General features: G+C 33.9%; 1 protein-coding gene across 3 annotated transcripts in view; it reads left to right on the plus strand.

The window, feature by feature from the left end:
- Positions 1-26,011, plus strand: part of LOC113229884 — a 215,438-nt gene that overhangs the window by 51,932 nt on the left and 137,495 nt on the right. For all 3 annotated transcript variants that reach the window (XR_003310446.1, XM_026463570.1, XM_026463569.1), the window contains exon 2: positions 16,456-16,603. Coding sequence is in view for 2 of the 3 variants with exons in the window: in XM_026463570.1 (XP_026319355.1) it covers positions 16,490-16,603 (114 nt within the window). In the remaining variant the exon portion in view is untranslated. The remainder of the gene's footprint in view (positions 1-16,455; positions 16,604-26,011) is intronic.

Below are 26,011 nucleotides of genomic sequence, written 5' to 3' on the forward strand. Positions count from 1 at the left end.
TTTAGGGTCACACCGTCTGTTCGTTGCCTTACTTGGTTGGTATCACATTGTATTTGGTGTGGAGAGGAAATGGCTGCCCTTTTTTTAGTAATCATTGCCAGTGATATTTATATAGTATCAAGTGTGAAGAAATACGAAACGTGTTAATTAAAGGCCTTAAATAATACATTGAGTTATAAATAAAGAACATCGGTCATATTCGGCTACGTTTCGGCCGTTTCCGTGGCACGAATTACTTGCACTTGGGATTTGTAAGCGATTGCATCGATGCAATCGCGCATTTGTATCGATGCAGTCGTTTTATATATAAAGTCATAATAAAGCCACATGTATATATTCGCGAACGCGAATATAATATACATGTGGCTTTATTATTTATGACTTTATATTTAAATCTCAATAAATAAAGAACATCGGCCATATTCGGCTACGTTTCGGCCGTTTCCGTGACACGAATTACTTGCACTTGGGATTTGTAAGCGATTGCGTCGATGCAATCGCGCGTTTGTATCGATGCAATCGTTTTATATATAAAGTCATAATAAAGCCACATGTATATATTCGCGAACGCCTAGGTTTCGATTTTATCCGACTACAGCAAATCGTAAACAGGAGAGTAATGATTTTAACAGCGTATGGATGTAGTAATACCGCAATTGAAACGGTACATCGCAATAGTAAGTTAACGTTTTTTTGGGTATGAATCAGAAATGAGTTCTAAATTTTGCAAACCACGAAATGTGATACGATGGTAACGGCTGATAAGTACGGCGTCCGACCTTACCGTAAGCGTACGCCGCCTGCGCAGTTCATGGTCTTATATCTCATAAATTTACTTCATTATAATTATGTTTTGTACGGGTTTAAGTAACTAATTGTTTCTAGTAGTGATATCTTTAATTTAAATCTATAATAACAATAAATATTAACCAAACAATTACACCAACTACCTGTTCTCATACTGAAGAATTTCCTGTATTACGAGTATCTGAGAAACTATCTAAAACATCTAGATCGGACAAATTTGTACAAAAAACTTACTTTTCCTAAATTGGTCCTATTGGGAAATGAACTTCAGACAACCTCTTCAGAGTCTACACAACATCAAAATGGCTTTGGTTGATTCCGCATTACAGTGTTGAGTCAATCACATTGGAAAAACATGTAATAAAATTAGGTAATACACACTGATTACTAAACGGTGTGAAAACACACTTCTTAAAAATGTCCACAATCGAAAAAAACAACAAAAATTTACATCGAAATTTTACAAGAAAACCTCTGTGTACAATAGGTACTTTACATATACCAGTGATATTTTTTTAATATCAATTGAACTAAATAGACCCGTATACTATACAATATACATTTTTCAAATGGTTTTAATTTAGTTTGAAATAAAATAAATTCTGAAATAAAGCCAGCGTCCCTGCCACTCGACCCAAGCAAAATGAACCGTAATAGTACTGGAAAAATTTGAGCTGATCTAGTATATAGACTCTTGAAGCTTCCATAGTGTTAACCGCTAGGTCACCGAACGATTTGCCAACGGTAATTCCATACTACGCCGAACCAATTTTTTTTTATGTTGTGTCACATCTTGAAGTGTACTTTAGTGATGTCAATCTCCTAGAGGTTAGCGAGAGGGGGCGGAGGGCACACGGGCATTATAAAACATGTTACACAAGGAAAAAGTTTCTTAACCGTCTACGAAGAACTCACAAAAAGCTAAGTGCTTTATGTTTATATACGATTATCTTTCAAATTTTGTGGTTTTCCGCCTGCCATTTTGTGTCTGATTTAATTGAGTTTAACAACATGATGGTTAGACAGATTTTAGAAGTCAATGAACTGTACAGAAGAAAATAGGTGCCATAACAACACAGTATTCTGTAGCTAAGTCATATATCCATTTGATTTGTATTGTCTTTTATTGTACTGCATGTAAAAAAGGTAATATTATTTAGATATTATTGAACACCATTGGTAGCTCTATAACACAATCAGCCGCACTATTTATATATATATATAGCCCACCTTAAAACGGTATTTGAACGTTGACCTTTAGGTGCAACATTAAAGTTGCAAATTATAAATAAAATGCAATTTATAAACGTAGTTCAGTTTCGTGTACGAATTGCAAACAATAAGTTAGTTGTAATAAATAGAAGTAATTTCTTTTATTGCGCTTCCCACATGGTTGCCACCTTTGCTTTTACGTAACAACGTGTAGGTTTTATATTAAGGCCAGTTTACACGAGCAGTAAGTGTTAAGTAGAAGTACAATCCTTGATGAGTTAGACAAGTTCGATATGACAATGGTGCAATAATTATGGCATGGAATATTTCTTTTTTTTAAATAATATTTATTGCACAGGAAAAAACTCAGAATACCGGAAAACACAAACAAGAGGTACTGCTTATTTCTATAAGAAATCTCTTCCTACACCTGCACCTTTAACACTTACTAATTAACTCGTGAACACAATTAGATACAAATTTTTCAAGTTACGACTTACAGAGGCTTCATTAAAGTTACTACTACTTAAGTTGTTATAATAGAATATACTTGAACAGAGAAAATACTTTCTCAAATGGTTTCATAGTAATGACCACCAGAATCTAAGGGTCGTATTCTAGAACTCTACTCAATGCTCAAGTCAGGACTTGAGTATGATTCAAAGCACTAGAAATCATACTCAAGTGCTTGCCATTAGGGTCGTATTTCCAGTGCATGAAATCATACTCAAGTCTGCTCAAATCCTGAGCATTGAGTACAGTTCTGGAATATGACCCTTAGTCTCTGAATCGTCTCCGCACTCCGACAGGTCGCTACAGAGACTTTTTTCTACAATACCAAACGACGGCGACAAGACGAACAAGTCATGTGTCTGGTGGTAAGCGATACATCTATCCATAGTAGTTGCAGTGTCACTCAGAGCTTTTAATTGCAAAGATATTTTAGGCACTGCTACCGTGCCCGTCACCCTGAAACATAAGTTGACAAGTCCCGTGTTCCTGTAATTCCACCAGCACCTAAGGGTGCTGAAGGGTGAGACAATTCGAAAGCGGAACGCAGTAATGCTCACATTTCAGCTTGGCGGCTGAAATAGGAAAGGTGGCTGTACTTCCCTGGACGAACTCTTTCACAAGGTCTACTGCTACTAAAAACCTAATGATTGTGGTGCTTCAACACAGTCCATATATCACTTGATACGTACCTCCTGCCCAAACACCTGAGCGAAGTTCTAAATGCGGAATCGGATAGCGCATACAAGATGGCAACATATTATTCAAAGTCTATAAGTCATATAATTTTAAATTAAAAGAACAAGAAGAAAACTACTTTAATAGCCCGTAAATTAATTTCTAATTAGACAATAAAACAAATTATTTTATAGCGAGTAAGTGTGTAATTAAGACATTAACACACTGTAATACAGCAATTGGACTTATAACGTATGTTTTTTAACGTTGACAAAATAGCAAACAGTGTGACGGTTTATCTAACGCCACTGTCGATGGTACATGTGAAGTATCTATTGAATATAGCGGTTTTCTTGTAAAATTTCGAGGTAAGTTTGTGGTTTTTTTTCTATCGTGAAAATTATTAGGAATTGTATTTTCACACCCTATAGTAATCAGTGTATATCCTTAATTTTACTGTATAATATTTCCAGAGTGATTGATTCAAACACTCGCTGTTATACGGAATGAACCAAAGCCATTTTATAGTATAGACTCTTAAAGTTGAAATTTTATTCACGCGGAACCCCTATCCTTTACACATTGCATGAATCTAAATAAAATGATACGTAATAGGCTGGCGTTCTCTACACTATGTTAAGAGAATTATGTTTGCCATCGTAAATTTGATTCCTCTGTTGCAAGTATAAGGAATATCCGAAAGCATGATATTGTAACTCAATTTTCATTAATAGACAGATAAGTATTTATTATTATCAATATGTACACAACCTAACATCATATCAAAGTTAATGATCCAATCAAATTCAAGATGGCGACATTAAAGGTTAAACGCTCAATAATTTTTGTTATTTCTCCATTGATTGATGATTGTTCTCTCACACGGATTAACTATTACTTAACGTCAAACGATTACTCCGTAGTTTATTCATAAGACATTGTAATTTAATTTGCATATTTATCATATTTTTTTATTAAAGTATAATGTCATGATCCTTTTACATTTAGTAAGTTTTTACCTTTAAAAAAAATGACGTTATTTTAATAAAATTTAAATTAATTTGTCACTTTTTATCCACTTTATTAATACATGATTTATACGTAGCGAAGAAGATAATAATTGAGGTGATATGCATATGAATACATAAATATAGATATTGAATATTTTTATTAATTTGTCTAAAATCTATTTGGCTTGTGTACGACCTTGTGAATTCACCTTTATGATTTTTATATATGACTTATCAAATGACTCGATTATAAATTTGAGTTAAGTTTATGTTATTTTATCTGTTATCGGTATTTTGGAAAATAAAGAGAAAATCTTTAAAATTAATCCCGAAATAACCTCTGCATATTGGCCATTTTCTTTTTCGCAAATGTTAAACGTATTTAACACAAATTTAACATTATGTAATATAATTAAATACAAAGATCGAAAACAATAAGAGAAATTCCTTCGAATCTGCTGCATTCGAATCCAGCAATCCGTCAGTCAGCCGCGGGTAACTGTAAAGGTACCTGGCTGAGCTAAGACGTAGATTTCTCACAGATGGCGCTACGACAAAAAGTCGTTAAAAACCAAAAACAAAGACCTGTTGACGCAGGATGCTGCGTAGGAATTTGAGAACTGAGAAGTGAGCGAGTCTTACAGCTCCGCCACCAATGAGGAAATTTGGTAGTCGACTTAGAGTCGGCGGCTCAGCGGTGGCAACCGTTAGTTACTACAGCTCCGGTACCTATCTGGAATATAGGGAAGGTGCTGTACGTGCACGGGGCGGCACATCTAAGGTACTAGCCTTACAGAGAACGGGATGAAATTCATGCAAATGGGCTGATCCGGGGTTAGGCCCTGACTTAGATGATCCCTGTGTGGGTTCGATCGCAGAGGTCATAGTGCCGTTCCCGTAAAACCGAAAGGTTGACAGAGAGGGGCACTATAAACAATACTTATGTAGAAAGATATGGAGTGTTCCATGTGAATAGCTGAGTGACTTGGTAACGTCCCTTTCCCGATCCCCATCTATCGACCCGAAAGATAGGGAGTTCCGAGGAGACTACGGGCTCCCCGATAAGACCAAGGTACGGCAGGTGTCCGGGCCAAGCCCTCAGTCGATATTTTACAGTAATTATATTTAAATCAGTGGTAATAATTTTCATTTCACTTTCTAAACCATCGATTATCTTCAGATATCAATCAATACAAACACAGTGAGAGCACACAGGTTCCGCATTTCATTGTAACATTGTTGCAATGGACTATCTCCTCTATTTTATATTCACCAGTAGTTCAGTAGGCCAGTGTAGGCGTACCATTGTGTCTTTGAAAACCAACAGACAGTATCAAACAGGTATTATTTATCTTATTTGCATAAGCTGTCGAGTGACACCTTTGTCTGATTTCTAATTCGTATTTTTCGCTTTTAGAGCATCTACTCGTAAATCTGAAGAATATTGCAAGTGATAAAATCATTTATATCCTATTGAAAGTAATTTTTATTGGATCATGAATTCTATAGTGAACGGATATTTCGTTTGAAGTATTGTACATTTTATTTTTACATTGGATATCACAATTTTATACTTTGACCACGTCGTTACACTGTGGCCGCTGGACAAGGAGGTCTCGGGTTCAATCCCAGTAAAACCAATTTGAGAATTGAACTTTTCTAAATTATCGAGTTCTTAGGTTTTTGCGATTGTTACACATAGGAAATGAAACTATTTTTCCGGATTTAAATCGCGTATATTTGTTTTTTTCAAACAAACCAACGTTTCGGGCCCTTTACAGGTCCCATGGTCACGCTTGGCTGAGGTGGTACAGTCTTCAACCAGTTATGTCTAATATTGATGCAAACCACCCTATTTTTTCACTACACTACAATAGTTATTAATTAAATACTTTATTTTTAATTTTACAAAGAAAATATTCCAATTTACGCTACATTAAGTTTTACAAATGATTTTATTGAATGATTTTTTATTAAATTCAATTTAATTAATAACAGAAATTAGAATAAACTAAAACATGTTAATTAAATTGTTTTTGGTCTTGGTGTTCAATGGTAACAACTAGCCTGCAGCCCCATTACTGGGTACAAGCCTCCTATCGCAATGAGAGGACTTGGGCTATAGTTTCTACGCGTTCCCTCTACGAATTAGGAACTTCACACACATCATTAAATTGCTTTGCAGATGTGTTAAATTGCTTTGATTCCTCACTATGTTTTCTTTCCTAAATTTCGAGAAACTCAAAGGTGTAAACCCGGATTTGAACCCATGATTATAATATACAACACAGATCCATCTATGAGATATATAGCTGTAAAGGTACTAACTGGGTGATAAATCTGCAATAGATTTCTCATAGATGGCGCTACGACTAAAAAGTCATTGAAAGACCAAGTACAAAGATACGACGCAAGCACTTAGAAAAATTCGTGAGGTCCGTTGGTTCGTTCCGTGGCTTAGTTGGTATAGCGTCTGGCACGGTATGCAAGAGGACGTCGGTTCGAATCCGACCGGATCGAAGGAATTTTTTTCTGAGTGTTTTTTCGGAGTGTTCGATCTTTGTATTAATAATTATAACAAACTTGTGTTGTATATGTTCAAAAATTAATCACTTAATCTTACTGTTATTGTTAGTTGTGGTTTTATTGCGTTTTTTCTAGAGCATTTCATTAACGATTGCGATTGTTAAAGAAAGCAACATAATCGGAAAACATCATTTGTATGATATATATTTATTATCTATGAAACTTATTATCTAATAAATTGTTAGGAATAATATTCAAGTTCATAATAAAATGCACTACTAATATATTTTCGCAGCACATAGCAATGGTGCCAACAACATTCAATTTAATTAACATATTAAAAAAATTAAATGGTCCGTATGAAAATTTGACATTTCGCGAAAACGACCGTGAACCCAATAGGCGAGACAGTGTTGCCACACGCAAAAACCAAATATTGAAGGTAAAGATGCGTCTCTAAAAACAGTTGCGAAAATATTTCGAATGAACAAACATTTTCAAAAATGGAACGAGACCAATCATGAAAAGGAACGCATCTTTTTAAATAGGAAACAATGTTGTTTAAAAATAAACTCTAAGTCTATAAAAATAAACTGCATGTTTTACGTAGTTAAACTTATATTGTAAAGCAACATTCACACTTGTTTTTAGTGAGAACACAATAGCATACAATTAGGACCGCGAACACGTTGTCATTTGACTTGGAAAGTAGTGTGAAAAATGGTCTCGAAATTTCTAGTGAATTTTTAACAGATTTCGTAATGCAATGTGCTTATGAGTTTGGAATGTAACTGTTATTTTTTTTTTATTATAGAACTCTATTTCTCAAATCAATAGGTCATTTAAAAATTACTTGTAATTCATATGACGTACTTTATTGTAAAAGCTAAGACACTACGCACAAAACAATAAAACATAAACTTGTGTGAAAAAAGGAAAGGCTCCCGCCATAAATTACCACAAATTATTTATAATAAAACATCAAGGAACCATAACAAGATACCATCACACGTGCTGTGCTCTCCAGTTCTAAGTACCGTAGTAATTGCGTCTGCGCACATCTTAAAGGAAAATAAAAGTAAACCCGGTCCGCTACATAGCGCATCCTTTAATGACTTGTACTAGCTTGCTAGAAAACAGTAGAGTCGTTAATAGTCTTCGTTTATTAAATTTTATGAATATACACATTTTTTGTATTGTGTAGATAATGACTGCACAATGTGCGAAAAATCTGTATAGGTTTATGCACATTGTTTTGTTAATTGTGAATTGAAAAGTGTAATAATAAATAAATAAAAAAACATAATGATTAATATAAAAATTTTTGTAATGAAATGTATATTTTTATGATTGGCGTGTCGAATAACTGTGTGACACACACACTAAAAGGTAACACACTAAATTATCAACTCGTTATGATAATGCTAACTTTTGGTATATCTATTTTCCACTGCTATATTGTACTGCCAACCATGAAACTGCTGATTTTTTTAAATATTATATAGGCAGCAAACAAACATACGGCACGCCTAATGGAAAATGGTCACTATCGCCTATGAACGCCTGCAATACTAGGGGCGTCACGAGCGTGCTGCTAGCTCTTTAGGACCCTTCTCAAACCTCTTTTGAAGGAATCCATGCTGTATTCCATTTCCATGTTTAATATATTTACACAAATCGTCGCCGAAATTATTCATTTGTATGTAAATGGAATTTTCATCTTTAATTTTATTTTTATCACAGAAAAATAGGCGCAATTTTGTCACAATCACTGAGCCATTCAAAATAACCTGTGACATTTGAAGTCATGGTTGTTCACTTATCATTACTGGGTGTACACTGGTAATGAAGTCCGAAGGGATACTTCTCTTGTAGCCTAGACGTCAATTCATATCTCACTAATTCGGTTTTAGGGTCCATTGCAAGCTAGCGTCACAGCCTAATCTCTGCTGTGGCATTAGCTGAGTGAATACTTTTGCGTACTCACAGCCTGACTCTTTTATTTTGTTAGCCTTATTTTTTGCTGTACTTTTGTTTTGTGTGCTGTGATTTTTTTTCTTTATGTGTTGTGACATTGCAGTAAATGTTTTTTATTCTATTCTATTTTAAATTTAATATCAATTTGTCGATGCACAACGACTCTATTCCCGCCTGTGGCCTCTCGATATAGGTCAGTAAGCCTGCAAACGGGTCCTGTGACGTCACAAGTTCATCGTGCCCGCACTCCGTACCACGTTTTTTGCCCCCACATTCTTATTGGAATCTTTAAGTAGTTTAATAGGAATGATTTGACGTTTTAAAGATTGAAATGTTTATAAAAACTTGATTATCGAGTTTAAGCTTTAAAGTAAATGCTTTTAGTCAGATTTTTCTTTTTTATTTTATTTTATGGTATCAGGTGACGGGACTAACAAGTCGTGCACCTGGTGGTAAACAACACGCCTATCCATGACAGTTGCAGTGCCACTCAGAGCTTTAAATTGCAAAGGTTTGAGGGGGCGGGACTAATGACTCCCGTTACCCTGAAACGTTAGTTGACAAGTCTCATATGCTTGTAATTTCATCAGCACTCTTACCCTTCAAAACCGGAACGCAGTAATGCTTACATTACTGCTTCGTGGCAGAAATAGGTAAAGTAATATAGTTCTAGTTTCATTACAAATAAGTTATATACAGATTCGACACTATAATATACATATATGTTTTTATGATTGATGTGTGGCGTATTATATTTTTTCCCTTAACCAAAAGCGTGCTAGCTATTTACACAACGACACCGACAGTGGACTTTAACGTTGAGACAACTATGGACGAACTCTTTCACAATCTCTACTACTACTAATATTATTTTATTTATTTACACTTTATTGCACACAAAGCAGTACAAATGGATTTGACGCCATTATGGCATTCTCTACCAGTCAAACGGTGAGCTGGGTTCAGAGTAATTAAAAGGCGGTTACATGACAAGCTAAGATTGAAAACAGATAGGTCCAAAGTTTATATATAATTGTGATATATAATTTATACATACGATAAACATATAACATAATATATAACACATAACCAACTATACTACTACTAATTACACTTATCATAGTTGCATGCGATGATGTTAAACAAATGGGTGAAATTGTATTTATTGCTATATATAACGGTTAATTCCCGAACTAGTACTAGACCAAACCTAAAGATCTAGAACTAGACCAAATGTCACTTTGACACATCACGTTATTGGCGATGAATACACTGGTTTGTTCGTTTAATTGTCTAATAATAGTAACTGTGTTCTTTGTTTTCTCCTATAATCTTTTTTTGGCTTCATAAACACTTTATAATGTTTCATTTTGGTGGCAAGTCGTAACTGGCATTGGATTACTCATGTTTAAGTATACTATAGTTGTATTATTTGACCGTGAATTTCCTAAAATGTATAAATAAATAAATAGTATACAGATTTTAAGACTTTCGTGGTTATTCACTAACTGATTATCACTAGTATCAGGTTTCTTACCACGGTATGACTTCTTTTTATTTTCCCGATATTTCGGAACGGTTGCACGCTCCATGGTCACGGGTTGACTACAGTTCCGAAATATCGGGAAAATAAAAAGAAGTCATACCGTGGTAAGAAACCTGATACTAGTGATAATCATTTAGTAAATAAATAGTGTTCACTGCCTAATTTCGGTGACAGGTTTTTAATAATTAAAGTGTTCGATTTTTTATCGCGTAATAATATTTGACATTCAAGTATTGTATCGTGAAATATTATTTAATAATCACTTGAATATTTAAATAATAAAAATTGCCACGGAAATTAGGTAGTGAACACTTGTCCGAGAATTACTGATAAATGGTACACCGTTTAATGAATAATGTCTAATTTCAGAATTGGACATTTTTAAAACAGAACTACTTGCGACCGCTCGATATTTCCTAATTTTAGTAAAGCTTACAAAGTTCTTAAGATGATTATGAGTACAAGGAAAACAGATCCGAAAAAAATACTTATATAATTTTTTAAATAATGTGAAGTGACCAGTATTAGAATAGAAAAGAGATCAAAATTAACTATTGCATAATAGATGACATTTTTTTAAACCTGGGTTACCTGACAGTGCCTTTCACAAAATTACACAATAAAATACAACTGTAAGTCACGAAATGTTATTTTTAAAAATAAAATCAGATCGTATCACTCGATTATAAACTGGTGCATTGTATTGGTGAAACTCGTTGAAATTATGGTAGATATCGATTCTTATAATCGAGAGCTGAAATCGATTTAAAATGATCACGATTAAAATATGGTAACCATTTGTTTGTATGTGTAATATGTTGTGAAAGCGAGAAATTTATATAGAAAAATAATATTAACTAGGCTACATATCTTTCTGAACACTTAATATTAGAAGTCTCATCATGCCACTGCTAGGTACGGGTTTCCTCTCAGGCGAGGGTTTAGGCCATGGCCACGAGGGTCCAATGCGGGTTGGGGACTTCACGCGTTATCCGTGGGTACTTTCTTCGTACGTGCAGGTTTCATCACGATGTTTTCCTTCACCAAAACGCCTTATAGTAAATTTCAAATTAAAGTTTAAAAATATTAGAAGTATTTAGGTAGATTGGAAATAAAAATATTTTTTTCACCACACTAAGCTCGGAAAGGCATTCTGTTTCATTACGAATCTGCGTGCAAAAGCCAAGGTTTTTGAAATTCGAACTTGATGGTGCACCTAACTTTTTCTTTCGATGAAAAAAAACATAATGACTCATTCAACTACGCGATTTGTTGCACATTATTTTATGTAATACAAATCCGTCGGTATATTTAATTGACAACGATAACTAATTTTGTTTATTAAATATATATATGTATGAATGAATATAGCTCAACTCAGGCTGGCGCAAAGTCGAAGCGTCGCGTCGCGTCCTGTTTTGCAACTACAACGCTTGGCGACGCGCCGACGCGCGTCGACACACAAAAAATACAGTTGAATTGAAAACCTCCTCCTTTTTGAAGTCGGTTAAAATTATTCGTGAAATACTACGTAAATACGCTATTCAGATCCAAAAAATAGTTTCAGTTCCTAAAATTATGTTGAAATCACGAAAGCCCTAGAACTTTATAACAATACAAATTGGACAATCACAAATAAAATAAAATAAAAAATGAAAATAAAAAAATTAAAGTAAAAATAATTTATTTCGGGCGACAACGACCCATATCTAAACTACAATATGCATATTTGTTAACTGTATTTATAAATGAAAACACGTATGGAAGTAAAAATCGCAACCATTAATTAAATGGAAAAAAGAGATGTAAAAATATACCACAACAAAATTTTATTAAATCATATTATACCCAAATTACTTACACTCAGGCGACTTTCTATCTGTAACGATGAAAATAAGAATAATTTGTAATAACATGTCTCACGCAAATTACCCCGAATTAAGTTTACAAAAACAAAAGCGAATCTGGATGAAAAGCTAACAAACTCAGATTTTCTACGGGACGTAATTTTACGCAGGTAACAATGATATTATAAAAGAAATACTGTGCAACAAGAAATAATTACACTTTCTCCGCATAATGGATGCCTCGGGCCATTATGTATCTCTGCGAATATATTGTATATATACATATACAGGTAGGTTGTGGATTATACAGATACAGAGATAGGGTTATGAGAAATGAATAGACAACAAATATAAAATGAATTGCTTACATTGTAATAAACTATGTGACCTGCACGATTTGGATAGCTGTGTGATATTATACACCTGTACTACATATAGATACAATCACGCATTTCTCTCGACGACCCGGTGGCTTAGAGGTTACATTGCGTGCTTGATGAAGACGTCTCGTATTCGATACTCGTCAGGACCACTTTACAAGTCGGACTTTTTATAATCGATTTTGATCGTTTTATCTAAGCGAGAAAAATCTTATTTTTTATCGTATCGATGGCATACATTACAATGCTTATCGTCATGATGCACCGTGTTTTTTTCATCGTGTCGGTGGCATATATTATAACCCTAATCATCGTGATGCACCCCTACGAAAGGTAAAAACCCACAAGTATGAAATAAAGTTAAATGTTATGTTATGTGTGATCCATGAACGATGTGGTTCGAAAGAGGATGTTGTGATAAAAATAGTAAGTTACCGTGGCAGGCAACATTCGAATAAAATTATCATATTTGAAAGATTGATGCAGTGAAGCAAAAAAGGTTTATCCAGAACGTACTAAGTGACGATTGATACTATCTACCATCCCCAATGGGAATCTAAGAACATGATTTAAGAGTACAAGTTCTTAATACTACTCTGGAGTAGAATTTCGTTCCTCTGGTGTAGTACAGGAAGTTTCCATGTCTAAATATATCTATTATCGTTCAATATTACGAAGTAATATATAATATTGTTTATAACTAAGAATACTATAATTGTACCAACTGTAGTGAATAAATACGTAAATACATTTCACGCCCTTTTCCCATCGCGGTAGCCAGTGACCACAGCCTTCCACTTGCTACGTTCCTGCCTCGCTTCAATGCGTTCATACATACTCGTCGGCTAAGGATACTCGTGATCTGATCTTTCTTTAGTTCGTCTCCATTTGGCCGAAGTCCTCCTTGGTCGGCTCTTGACAACTTACCCACTCACGCTCGCCATAAAAATCCAATTTCATTCATCTTATAAAATTAACAATGGTAATATAAACATACTTAATAAATCTCCGTGATACGTTACGGGAAGGTAGAGATGATTGATAAATGAATCTTTATAAATTGAAGCAAGGATAGCTGGAGGTACAGATCTACTTCTGCATAACACAATTTTTATTATCAGATAATCAATCGACTCCGAAATCTATAAATATAATTCCTTTACAGTTCCAAAAAATCTTCAAAGAATTCACAAGATTTTTCAAATCTCATACGATTGAATGGAAGGAACCGCCGCTCGTTAGACACGGACCACGAGCTCCAATGTCGATCCCAATGCCGCTTATTGTTGCGCTTGCGCCTCGGAAGGAAGCGAAAACCTTTGTGAGACGCAACCCATGCTATGTATGATGTGGGAAACAATGATACTTGTTTTCTGATTGATGTAACCAATAATGTGGGTGTGTTTTGTATACTTACAGTAGCAATAACGTACGTGGTGTAGAAGGAGTTTGGAACAGTCTTTAAAAACCATTATATGGAAATCGACTAAAGGCGCATATGGCTTGTGAACTTTATGTCCCGGGGTGACGGGTGCACTAGCAGTGTCCTTCAGGTCTTTGCGATCTAAAAGTATTACAACAAGTATCGAAGGCGCGTCGCTTACCACCTGGCGCACGACTTGTTCATCCAGTCGTTTAATATAATATAATATTAATAATAATAAAAGCATACAAAAGAAAGAAACGCGTAGGAAGATCTTTACAAATGTCAAAAAAATATTAAATTTGACTCATAAATTTCTAAAGTTTATTCTCTTTAGATTGCATTAATTTGAAATATGAAGTTTATCTCACGTTAATTCCAAAAATTGAAATATCATTAGACCACTCATTTTGAATTGAAACTGAAACTCAAGGTGCAAATGAAGTTACAAATCATTCTCTATTACCTTCTAACTTCACATGTACTAACTCTTCGAGCTTCTATTTTGACTGATCGACTATCATTATAACTGAATGGGCAACTGATGAAGAGCTTGACGATACACAAACGATGGTAGACGGTATAAGCAATATAGATGACATAGTCAATACCAATGGTAATAATAGCAAAGCTTTCACTACTATTGTTTTGGTTTCATAATACTAAGTTACGTTAGTTTAATCTGTAGTAGAAAGTCTGACAATTGGGTCTAAGATGATTGTTAATCGCGAGAGATAATTTCTATAGTTTAGCTATCTTTAGATTTGTTTGCGATTATTGAAGACTGTGTTGGTTACTGTACGATTAAGGTATATACGTAACGTCAATTGCGTTTCTTTGCGTTATTGAGATGGATTGATTATTTGGAAAATAATTTCTATCCATGTATAAATCTACCTACTTAATGTTAAACCAGAGACGCTAGCGCCTTTACATTTTTTCTAGTAGCTATAGTGTTTTATTGTCTAGTCTATTATTGTGTAGAATTTTCAATTGTCATTTAAATTACAGACAATTGCTATTTCAGCAGTTTCTCATATCGTTGTTTCTTTAATTTATTAATTATTTTATTCACATTTTTAACACAAACACAAAGGTTTAATTAAAGCCATTGTTTTCTTTTTAAATTTAGGATACATTTGTTATAGAAGACTCGTACATACATATATTATGTTTTCATATGTTACGCTCACTTATATTTATAAAATCTTAAAGCCTTATCGTACTTCATTAATCCACATCAATCCTTTTATCACCTAATACCGTCATCACTGCTACTAAAATCTCAGTCAGCCTCCTGATCTAGTAATCTGTCAGGAATTTGATTGGTTCAATAAAATATTCATGAATGTATCAAAGTGTCAATCACGTCAATCCAAGGCAAAAGGGAGTCAAGGCCGTCAAAGTGTTGCAGTTTTGAATATCTGGCATTTAGGGCTATGATGTCAGTCTTTGGTATTTGGTATGGCAATTGTGATATCATGACCGAACATTTTGTAATATATCTTTTTGTTAATGAAATACAGCTTTTTATGGTGTTTAATAATGCAGATTGCAACACAACGAATAGTTCCATATTTCACCAATACATGCCATAAATGACTAGTTAGAGTGCGTTATCGAGTTATTACCTTTCGGTAAACATATAACGTTAGACAGTGAATGTCAAACCGACATCATCGGTAAGGTTTACCAGTAATACGGTCGGATAAAATCAGGGTAGGTGCCTTACTATTTCAAAGTCCTAATTTTAAAAATGTTAGTTTACCATGAACAATTCAGTTATATACATATTTAAATTGAAACTTACTACCTACTTCACTTCGTATTTTTGTGGCTATCTAAACATTCTATCTTCTATTAATCTCGAACTGTGTATAATTTGTCTTGTTGGCACATTTACTTGTTTTTAAACTATTATTATTTACTTCTTCACTAAAATAATGTTTTTTTTTTCCTAACTTCCTTGTCTTGTCCTTTACCCCTAAGAGTACCTATACCGCGAAAAATAGAGGCGACCATCCTTTTTGATATGGATAGATGCCCTTTTATTATGTAACTAATTAACTAATTAACGATTATTTACACCTAGGCGAGCTGTTAATGAACCAGTGTATTTTTATAATAAAAATAAACTGAATTTATTATAACTTACAAAGTAATGCGACAGTAAATACTTGCGTCTGAAATTTTGAGCCATCATTTAATTTCATTTCATTCTTTGTTGCGATTTTGGGAAGTCAGATTTTTTGAAAACGAAGCACTTATCCCACTGTGGCATCTATCCCGATTTCATCCTACTGCTGCCAAACCTTTAAGAAGAGAAGTACAGTTAAATCCTGGCTATAAATACGACTTCCTATTGTTTTGATTGGGTGACATAAAAGATTACTGCTCTGAAAGCCCATTGTAGTGCCACTACGGATTCACGCGTACTCTTCTGATGTAATAAAGATCGCATATTCCACCTTTCCTTTCCCACAATGTATCATCACTACATATAATCAAATAAACTAATAATGTTGTCTCTTTGTTGCAGCCTAGGCCCATTCGAGGCGGCGACGGGGGGCGAGATGGTGTCACGGCGGCGTATACTATCGCGGTCGCGCGATGACCTTACTCAGGCATTCGCCACACAGGTGGAGGAAGAAGAAGATGTGTGGTATCAGAAGGATAAACTTTATAAGGTGAGTGTAGAGCATACGCGATCTCTAATTTAGAGTTGCCTAGGTATATTACAGCAGAGGTGTTACAAGTGTTAATATAAACAGTGACATTAATCATAACAATAAGTCAAATATACTTGAGAGATAGTACAGGGCATTGTAACGACTGTAAATAATGAAGATAGAAACATAGCGTCTGGTGTAGTGGTAACTGCGAATACTCTCTTCCATAAACAGAGAAATTATATTAATAATACTCGACGCGAATATGCGAGTAATTCTAAGTTAAGATCTGTTACTAGCACGAGTGAGTCTCGAAAGGTCATCATAATTTTTGTTACTAAGAGCTCGTTCTTTGTCGCACATAAAAATTATTTTAATTTGTATGTGTACCACAAACCACTGATCTTAGTATTTCACTCAAGTTTCTACATATTATAACTAAAAACATTTCTAGTTGCGACAAAGAGAGCAAGCTCTCAGCTACAAAGATAAATGACCGTTCAGAATAAGGTAGTAACGTATTCGCAACATAATTTACTTACAATGATGTTAAGATTCACAACACGTTAAAATTTTGAAATTTTAAGTGTCACATGTTGATAGTATCTTGTATTTATTTATTTATTCTATGAGGTATTTCATGATATGGATCCGCGCATGCCTTATATAGAAGTCTTGATTGCGCTTGTAGGGATGTTAAATGGTTAACATTAATTTTGACAAACATTGCAGTAGTATATTTCTGCCTGACAAAATAACTATGCTAAACTCATTAACCCTGAATAAAACTAAGCAATATTGCTTGTTTGTACTTTTAATACTTTAAATTAAAAATCATTACTATACCTATTGAAGACACGCTACTAAACCTAAAACAATAGTTTTTAGAACATTTATTTCTTTGTGTATGCGTTTGTGGACACTTATCCCCACAATGGCTAAATTAATTTGGACGTAATTTATAATGGTGTATTAAAATAAGCTTGGATTAACATTCAGTTGTTTCTATTTGATTTGTTTGATTAATTAAGAAATGATATGTCAATTTTAATGTGGCTTGCGCACGTTCGACGTAACGCGTGGAGAATTGGGACCGAATTGAATGCAGTATTAATCGCCAGTAGATTTACTACATATGCCTAGCTTTTATATTAAAGCCATATTAACAGTTTTAAGGATAAAAATAATAAAAAAATATTCCTTTAAATGTACTTATTAAAAATATAACCACCCAACTGAATGTCTTTGCTGTTTACGCATATCATCACACGCGTTAATTTGTAAATAAAACTGGTATCAACTTTAACGCTCAAGTTCATCCCTTTAACTACACGTCCAATAGTAATGGAAGTCAATAAAGTTTTCCAATAACTCAATTCTCTTTAAACTTTATACTGAGTAAATTGTACAAAATTAACGCAATGAATAAGGCAATAAAATCATAAGCCCCGAATAGACTTTCTAACCATCAATCACAAGTTCGCCGAGGCATATACCATGGCTCACTTCACTCCGATGTAATGGGAAGTAAATGATAGATCATAGAGAAACCATTCAGCCCATTACGTCAACTTACAAAAGAGAAATTGGGTAACATGGTCTTTTCACAAAATTATCGGCTGAGGTTAATAGTGAAAAGTGTATTAAGAATGACAACGATAAAGAGAGCAGAGAGTTTACCATAAGTTTGCCATGTCAATCGTCACTTGTTACCACGCTCTTGTTGTGACCGCAGAGACTCTTACCATATAAAATTGCTAACACTTTTACGTGTTCGTCAATGATAACCGAAACTCCAAAGTCATGCTAGAATTACAGAATACACGTCGGTAATTTCACTTTAAACCACACTCTTTTAACACGTAAAACACAATGAATATTCCTTTTATTAATGATCATATTACTACTGTCTGTACCAAGTACCGTACTGTTTATACTTACAAACACGATGACTCAGTAAATTTTACAACCAGTAGCCACTGAGTCTTTCAAATTCAAGTGTTATTACTGACACGATTTCGTCACCAGTCTCCACTAGTTGTTTAGTGCCGTTCTGTCCCTCTCTGTGCCGTTCGCAAGTGTGAAGAGTAATCTTAAATCTCACCGAGATCTTATCGACCTATTATGTCATCAATTCAACAGTGGCTTGACCTGTTCCTTTACGAATGTGTAATTTCATTTTTACTAACTCAATTTACAACGATACCACAAAGTCTCCCATAGCTGTTCCGTGTATTACGTTTTCTTTTCCTTTGTCTATGGTTACGTTTTTGTAACCGTTTCCGACTGCTTACAAGTTATTAGGGACGTGAGAACAACTCTGTATGGTACACAGTGGCTGCCGATTACCAAGTTACATTTGTCTTTAGTGTCTGTAGTGATAGCGTTGTTTGTTTGGTTATCCATTGCTACCTTTCTTTCAATAAGCGTTATAATAGTTATAACATTTCTGTCATCTGATATAGGTCTTTAATGTAAATGTATTACAAATTTAGCCAAGTTCTCACTTTATTAGCTGTTATTGTCTTATTTAGTAGGAAAAGGACATATCATCAGCCGTAGAAAGTGAGGGTCAAATTCAATAATCGCAGATGAACTACATATCAATTTAGTATGTTATTTAATTTTAAGTTCTGTAAAACTTTATTCAAAATTTAATTTGAATAAATTTCTTACCACCAATTTGGCCTTTGATAAGATTATTACATTTGCGAAACTTGATAGAAACAATTTTTAGTCACTACACCTTTATTAAAAAAAAATATTAAAATTTCGTCTTCTTTGAAATTCGTCAAGTGATCATGACTTTTTTGCCCCGCACGCGGAGGTTAAAGTGTTAGCCCGTTAGCATAATCGATGGAACGAATCAACAATGGTCATCTTCATGATGGATATCGCAGTTCCGTTGTATTACGTGTATTGTGACAACTTCATAGTAGTTTGTGGGTTGCATTTTTTGTAAATGAACTGGCGGAAAATTATGTTTTGAAAAAATGTTACGTACACGACGTAGACACTAAATATCTGCATTTACAATTCAGACAATTGGGTATTCTTTGTGATGTCTAAAAATTATGTGTTTGGGGTATAATAAGGTATATATGTTTTTTTTTTTCAAACAAACCTACGTTTCGGGCCCTTTACAAGTCACGACTGACTGAACTTCACAACCGAACGACACGTTTGTTTTATTTGAAAAAAAAAAGAAAAAAACAAATATACACGATTTAAATAACTTTTTTGTGATTTAAATTATAATCGTAGTTCCATTTCCATTGTGTGAAATCGCAAATTTGAACTAAAAGAATTATATAAATAATAAAATGTTAACTTAATATGCGCATTCAGTAATCAGAATTATCGTTATGTACCTATATATTATAATCTCTTATTGATCTACTGTAAGCGGTGAACATAACTTGGTTTTTATGCAAGTGATTGCAAGCAACAATAATAAATTATTTACCAAAACAAAGCCCACTTATCCAGGTCCTTAACCGTAATAAATATAACCAATCGATTTCAAAACGATTTCTTCTAAAAGGCAAAATTATTCTCCGTGAGTTACCATCAGTCAACGGGTCAATTCTGAACGTGACCGTTCAATAACAATTGCGTCAATAATAAAGCCCATGAAGCCTACAGCATTTACCATTTTGATGACTATAAAGGGCAATATTTTAACAATATGCCTCATATAAATTCTTTAGCGGTTTTATGGAAACGAGTTGTATCACCATTTACCTTGATATCAGCTCAATTAAGTATTTCCATAATTATTATTGAAGAAGTCTTGATCATTAACCCAAAAAACTTTGCTCTTTACGTTTTTTTTATGATAACACGTGACGGGACGAACAAGTCATGCGTCTGGTAGTAGGCGACACGCCTATCCATAACAGTTGCAGTGTCACTGAGAATGATTTTCGTGCAATCCTCCTTCTTTAACATTATGATAGTGGTCTACCAAACATAGATACTAGATGTTTTGGTCACGTTCAAATTTACAAAAAGACATTTGTCTATAGGCTTCACGAAATCATTATTCACGATCCGTTTGACATTTTGATCTCTACAATACACCTCGGGGCTCAAAAAGTTACATGACAATTGACAGCAATATCAACAGTTCAATAAAGGAGTTTATCCTCCGGCAATAAAATCCCTTTATTTGCAAAACGTCTAGTTAACGTCAGTGCTATAGCAACCGTATCATTTAGTTATTCAATTTTGAAATTCATAGCCAGGCTTAGCTCGGACAAGAATTGTCCTTTAACAACGTGTTTTTTGTAATTATCAATTGACGATAGGCACAAGTCTATGGCCTGGTGGTATGCATCACGTCTATCCATAGCAGTTGCAGTGCCACTGAGAGTTTTAAATCGCAAACACAAATCGCAAACGTGACATAAAGTTGACAAATCCCACGTGCCTGTCTTTTATTAGTACCCTTACCGTTGAAAATCGGAAAACAACAATACTTCTTGGCGGCAATAATAAATATAGTTGTGGTACTTCCCTGGACAAACTCTTTCACAAGGTGTTTTAACTGCGACACAACTACGTTCTATATTCTACAATAAATCACCGTAAATTTTATTAAAGTACAGTAAAGTGGAAGGCAGTCTTTCTTTAAAATCCTTAATCAATCTTTTGGAAGAATACTATACAACTCTGTCCTGCTGAAGTCAAAATTACCTTCTTAGTAGGATGTGAGTAGGGGTTGTTTAATCAGAATCAACATCGATATACTTTGACCGTTTGTCAGCCGCAGGGTGAACCAATCGAGTTCGTGACCATCCAATAACAATAGAGTTACAGCATCGCGACTGGGTCACAAAACATCTGGGCGCTTACTTGACCTTACTGTGTACAATGTCGGTGAAATGATATTGGAACTAGATTGTTACGTCGTTTGAATGATCTTAATGAAAAGGATAGACAATACAAGGAAATTAATGACTTTTAAAGCTTGCAGTAGTAAAGGTCAGAAAATTCTTCATTCAGTTGCACAAAAGCATTATTATTTTTATTACGTTACTAGCTCTTGCATTGTAATGCTACGGACAGAAAAGTGCTTGTCTTTTGACTCTGCAAAAGATGACCTTAACCCTCTACTTGAGATCTCCGTGTGATCAAATACTTCAGAAACTTTTGCGGGTGAATAATAAATGGAACGTATATTATATTTCATGTTAATTTATTTGCACATGTGTTTATGTCCATATAATATGCTTGCTAGTATGTGTGTGTATATGGTGTGTTTTTGTGCATGGTGCGGTTGAAGTGAGGAGTTTTATTATGTTCGAAATTGAGTATAAATGGCTTGCAATTGCTATGATTTCTGGCACTTGGTTTCTTAAAAAAAGTTTGCATATGCTTGTTAGTATGAGTGCCTCTGTGTGTGTAAGTTTCAATTGAGGATTTTTTATGATATCAAGTGACGGGATGAACAAATCGTGCACCTGGTGGTAAGCAACACGCCTGTCCATCAGTTGCAGTGCCACTCAGAGCTTATCTTAATAATTCACAAAGATCTGAACTGCGACACTGCCACTGCACCCGTCACCCTGAGATATAAGTTGACAAGTCCCACGTGCCTGTAATTTCACCAGCACGCTTACTCTTCAAAACTGAAACACATGTTCCCTTGACGACCTATTTCACAGGGAGCTCTACTACTACTAAAAATATGTACTATGATACTACCTGAACTTAGTGACGTTAATATGAATAAAATTCAGTTCTCATCTGTCCTTGACTTTCAAATATTTATACAGATCAATATCTTACAACAATAATAGCGACATTGAAACAGCAATCTATTGGCTAAAAAAATATAATTTTATTTAAAAATCGTGATAGACAATTTATCCAAAGAACTTCAACTAATATAACCAAAAACTGTAATCAGCTTTTGACTGTATTTAACTTGTCACGTTATCTCTAAATTAATTCTTGCAAATATTTCTGTTTCAATATCAAAAATTTCTGACTTCAGTTGCGACGGTTCTTGGAATGTAGTCCAAGGTCTTTTAATTCCGCTACATAGCGTTTCTTTATACGTAAAATTTACAGTGTATTTAAAAAAATTAATTAAATTTTGTTTTGTAGGTTCTTCAAATGTCTTTAGTTCTTTTTCGAATCTTTTCTTTCTCTTTCGAATTGTCTTCTTTGGCGAGTCTTTTTTAATGTTATCTTGTGACGGGTTGAGCGAGTCGTTTTGTTTTTTCTTAATTTTGTTCATACTTAGACTACGGTCTTCATTAGCAGGATATAATCATGCATAGATATAATCTCTTAAAATTTATTATTAATCATCGTTTTAACTATTGTCGTTTAGCCTATATAATAATTTACTCAAACATATGTTCAAAGTTTTGAGAATCTTAAAATCTCAATTCATTTTCATTATTATTAGCCACAAAGTTATTTCAACAAGGTCCCAGACCGCAAGTATAGTAATGAATTATACAACTATGTCCTTATTACGCGCTGGCACCGGTCAGCGCGTGTCGCAAATCAGGTGGACTTGCCCAACACCAACTCGGCGCGTGGCCATTACTGTTTGTTTTATAAATTTTATTCGCCAATGTTTTACGACTATTGGTAAATCTTTGAATAAGTTTTCCCTAGCATTGAAGTTTTTATTATCATCGTCCTTCCATTATACATTCTGATGCTGGGCATTGACCTCTTCTATGATACATTAGGCCACAATCTACCGTGTTCACCCAATGCGTATTGGGAACTAGTTTTCCAAGGAGTATGACCTGTCTTCGACATGTAAGTTTCATCACTTTTTCATATCATTCATATTTTCTTTCACCGTTAGCGAGAGGTAATTGCTCCTAAACTTTCATTAATGTACGTAACTTAGAATTTTTTTTTATTGAAAGTCATAAGTGATGCCGCCACAAGCATTCGAACCATCGACCACTCAGTTAACATGGAACTGTTGTTCCACTGGGCTATGACCGCTTTTAGATACACCTTTTTTATATTTTTGTTCTTTAATATATCGATTCTCTTTGTTTGTGTAAAGTAAATGCCTTATATCAAGGTTGATATGTTTAAATATTAAAGCACGTGACTGCGCGTACTACATACCTACTCAGTTCGTTGTTTACTTTAGAAATTACTTGAAACATTTTGTCGATCGTAAAAGAAAATTAAATAATCTAATAATCTATTACACTCAGCCTTATTACAAAATTAACTTATCTGTAAATTATTATTTACGTAACGCTTTTGGAGTTTCCTCCTCATACCAGTAACGTCGACTGTAATGTTTGTGGACACTTTAATTGTACTAACGTCACGATTGTCGTAACGTAGTCGTGACGTGGTCGTAACGTGACGACCCTAACGATCTGTCACGATATTATTCGAAAGTGAAAACTTACTTATTCACATATTGCCAGTATTTTGTTTCCGTGTGTAGTTTTTACCAAATTCACTTGGTATTTAGTTAAAATTGCAAGGACTTGTAAAAAATGTTCAATATAATATTTCTTTCTTTTTCTTTGTTTCCTTGTTTGTATTTTTTTCTTTATTCGGTGCTTATTTGTATGTGTATTCTTTAACCACAAAGCTTAGTTTTCAGAAAGTATATTTTATAATACGATATGTTATCACATATATGCAAAATTTGCCCGCACCTTTCTTGCTTTTCGTTGTCATCTTTTTTGTCTTTTTGTCAAAAAAATTAGAAAAAAAAAACAATAAATTGATGTGGTGTTTTTTATATTTCTGGTAAAGTAATTAAGTCTTTATTAATATTTCATCATATTTGTTTTAAGTGGATTTGTATACAATCAACTTTAAAGACGGGTTTGATAATTACTGCATCTAACCGGCCCAATAATTGCATGTTGCCAAACTAATATTATTGTTAATCGAAGTTACGTTAATTTGCAAATGATGGATTCCCACTAATGGCTTTGAATTTTGATTGTTGTTTAATTTTGTGGTGCACAAACTATTATGTTTCGTTGGAAATAATTTGATAAGCAGTATGATTATTGACATCATTCTTTTCATAATATTTTTTTAAACTAAAATTAATAAAACTACAAGTATCTAATTTCGTATTTCTTTGTTTCCAGGTAAATACGTTTCTACATTTTCACCCTTATCCAGCGACAGATACGTCTGAGAGTTCATCTACTTCTCATCCGTTTTTTCTACTTTAATCGTCCCTTTTTATATTTACTACTATTTCTTGGTACGTATTATGGTATTTGTTCTAACCAGCAATCACATTAGTACCAATCAAGGACACAATTTTACAAACTTAAAAAAAAATTACAGTCACACCACGTTGTATGATAATTAAGATATTAAGGTCACTGTCAAATTATGTCACTATTCCAAATGTCAGTAGTGTCACTGTGATTCTCAGTAAGACAGGTGGCTTCACAAACGTGGCACAGGTCAATATTTGACATTTAAATACTGAACATAAGTAAAATTACATCATTGCGACCCTTGGCATCTTCAGTACGCAACGCACACTTAGAAATGAAGTTAGAATATGTATTGGGACAAGGAAAGGCAAATTTAATATGCCGATAATTAAATTCGTGATCAGTGCTATGGCATTACAAGGGATTATTACTTACGACAGTCATTAATCAGTTGTGTTTTAATATTAATATTTTTATAATAATTTTACCTATCCATTTTAATATTTTCGTTGTTATTGCTACTTACAAAACTAGTTAACATTACAGAAAACTATACAATTAAAATATTTGCGTCTATTATCAAAAGCAATGGAACTAAAATACTACCCTGCGTGACTCCATTATTTATTTGTAAAAGATGTCTAGACATTCATACTCGCGTTCTATGTTCTCTGTGTGAAAGATTGGCAAGATTAATGTGCTTGTGAAAGACAGTTGTCACTGCACGGCTGCTTAAGCCGCAATCACACAGAAAGGTTAATGCTTTGTGTTCCTAATTAGAGATCATGAGATCAAATGCTTATGTTAGATAACATTCGCAGACTAACTTACCCATATCTACGTAATCAATTTGATTAGCGTAACTGATATATTGTTTAACATCAATAACTAAGTTTTGCTTTATTCAGACTTGTTTTACAAGAATTTATTAGATTTTGACATTTACCAAAGAAACACACTAAACAATTGTTAATATTTTCGAGCCCTTTCATTAATTTCCTTAAATAACGGTTAAGAGATGATATTTAGAAGGTTTTATGTAAATAAACATCCAATTAGTAATCTCAATTGATGAGTAGGACTGTTGGTATTTATGTATATTTATTTATATATATTTTGTTCTATTGGTGTCACTTTTGTGTTCCTGATTTTGCTGTACAGCTTTTTATCTTTTGATCTTAATTATAGTGTATATATATATATATATATATATATATATATATATATATATATATAT

This window comes from Hyposmocoma kahamanoa, unplaced genomic scaffold, assembly GCF_003589595.1.
Source record: "Hyposmocoma kahamanoa isolate Upper Pololo Valley unplaced genomic scaffold, ASM358959v1 63, whole genome shotgun sequence".
Taxonomy (NCBI): Eukaryota; Metazoa; Arthropoda; class Insecta; order Lepidoptera; family Cosmopterigidae; genus Hyposmocoma; species Hyposmocoma kahamanoa.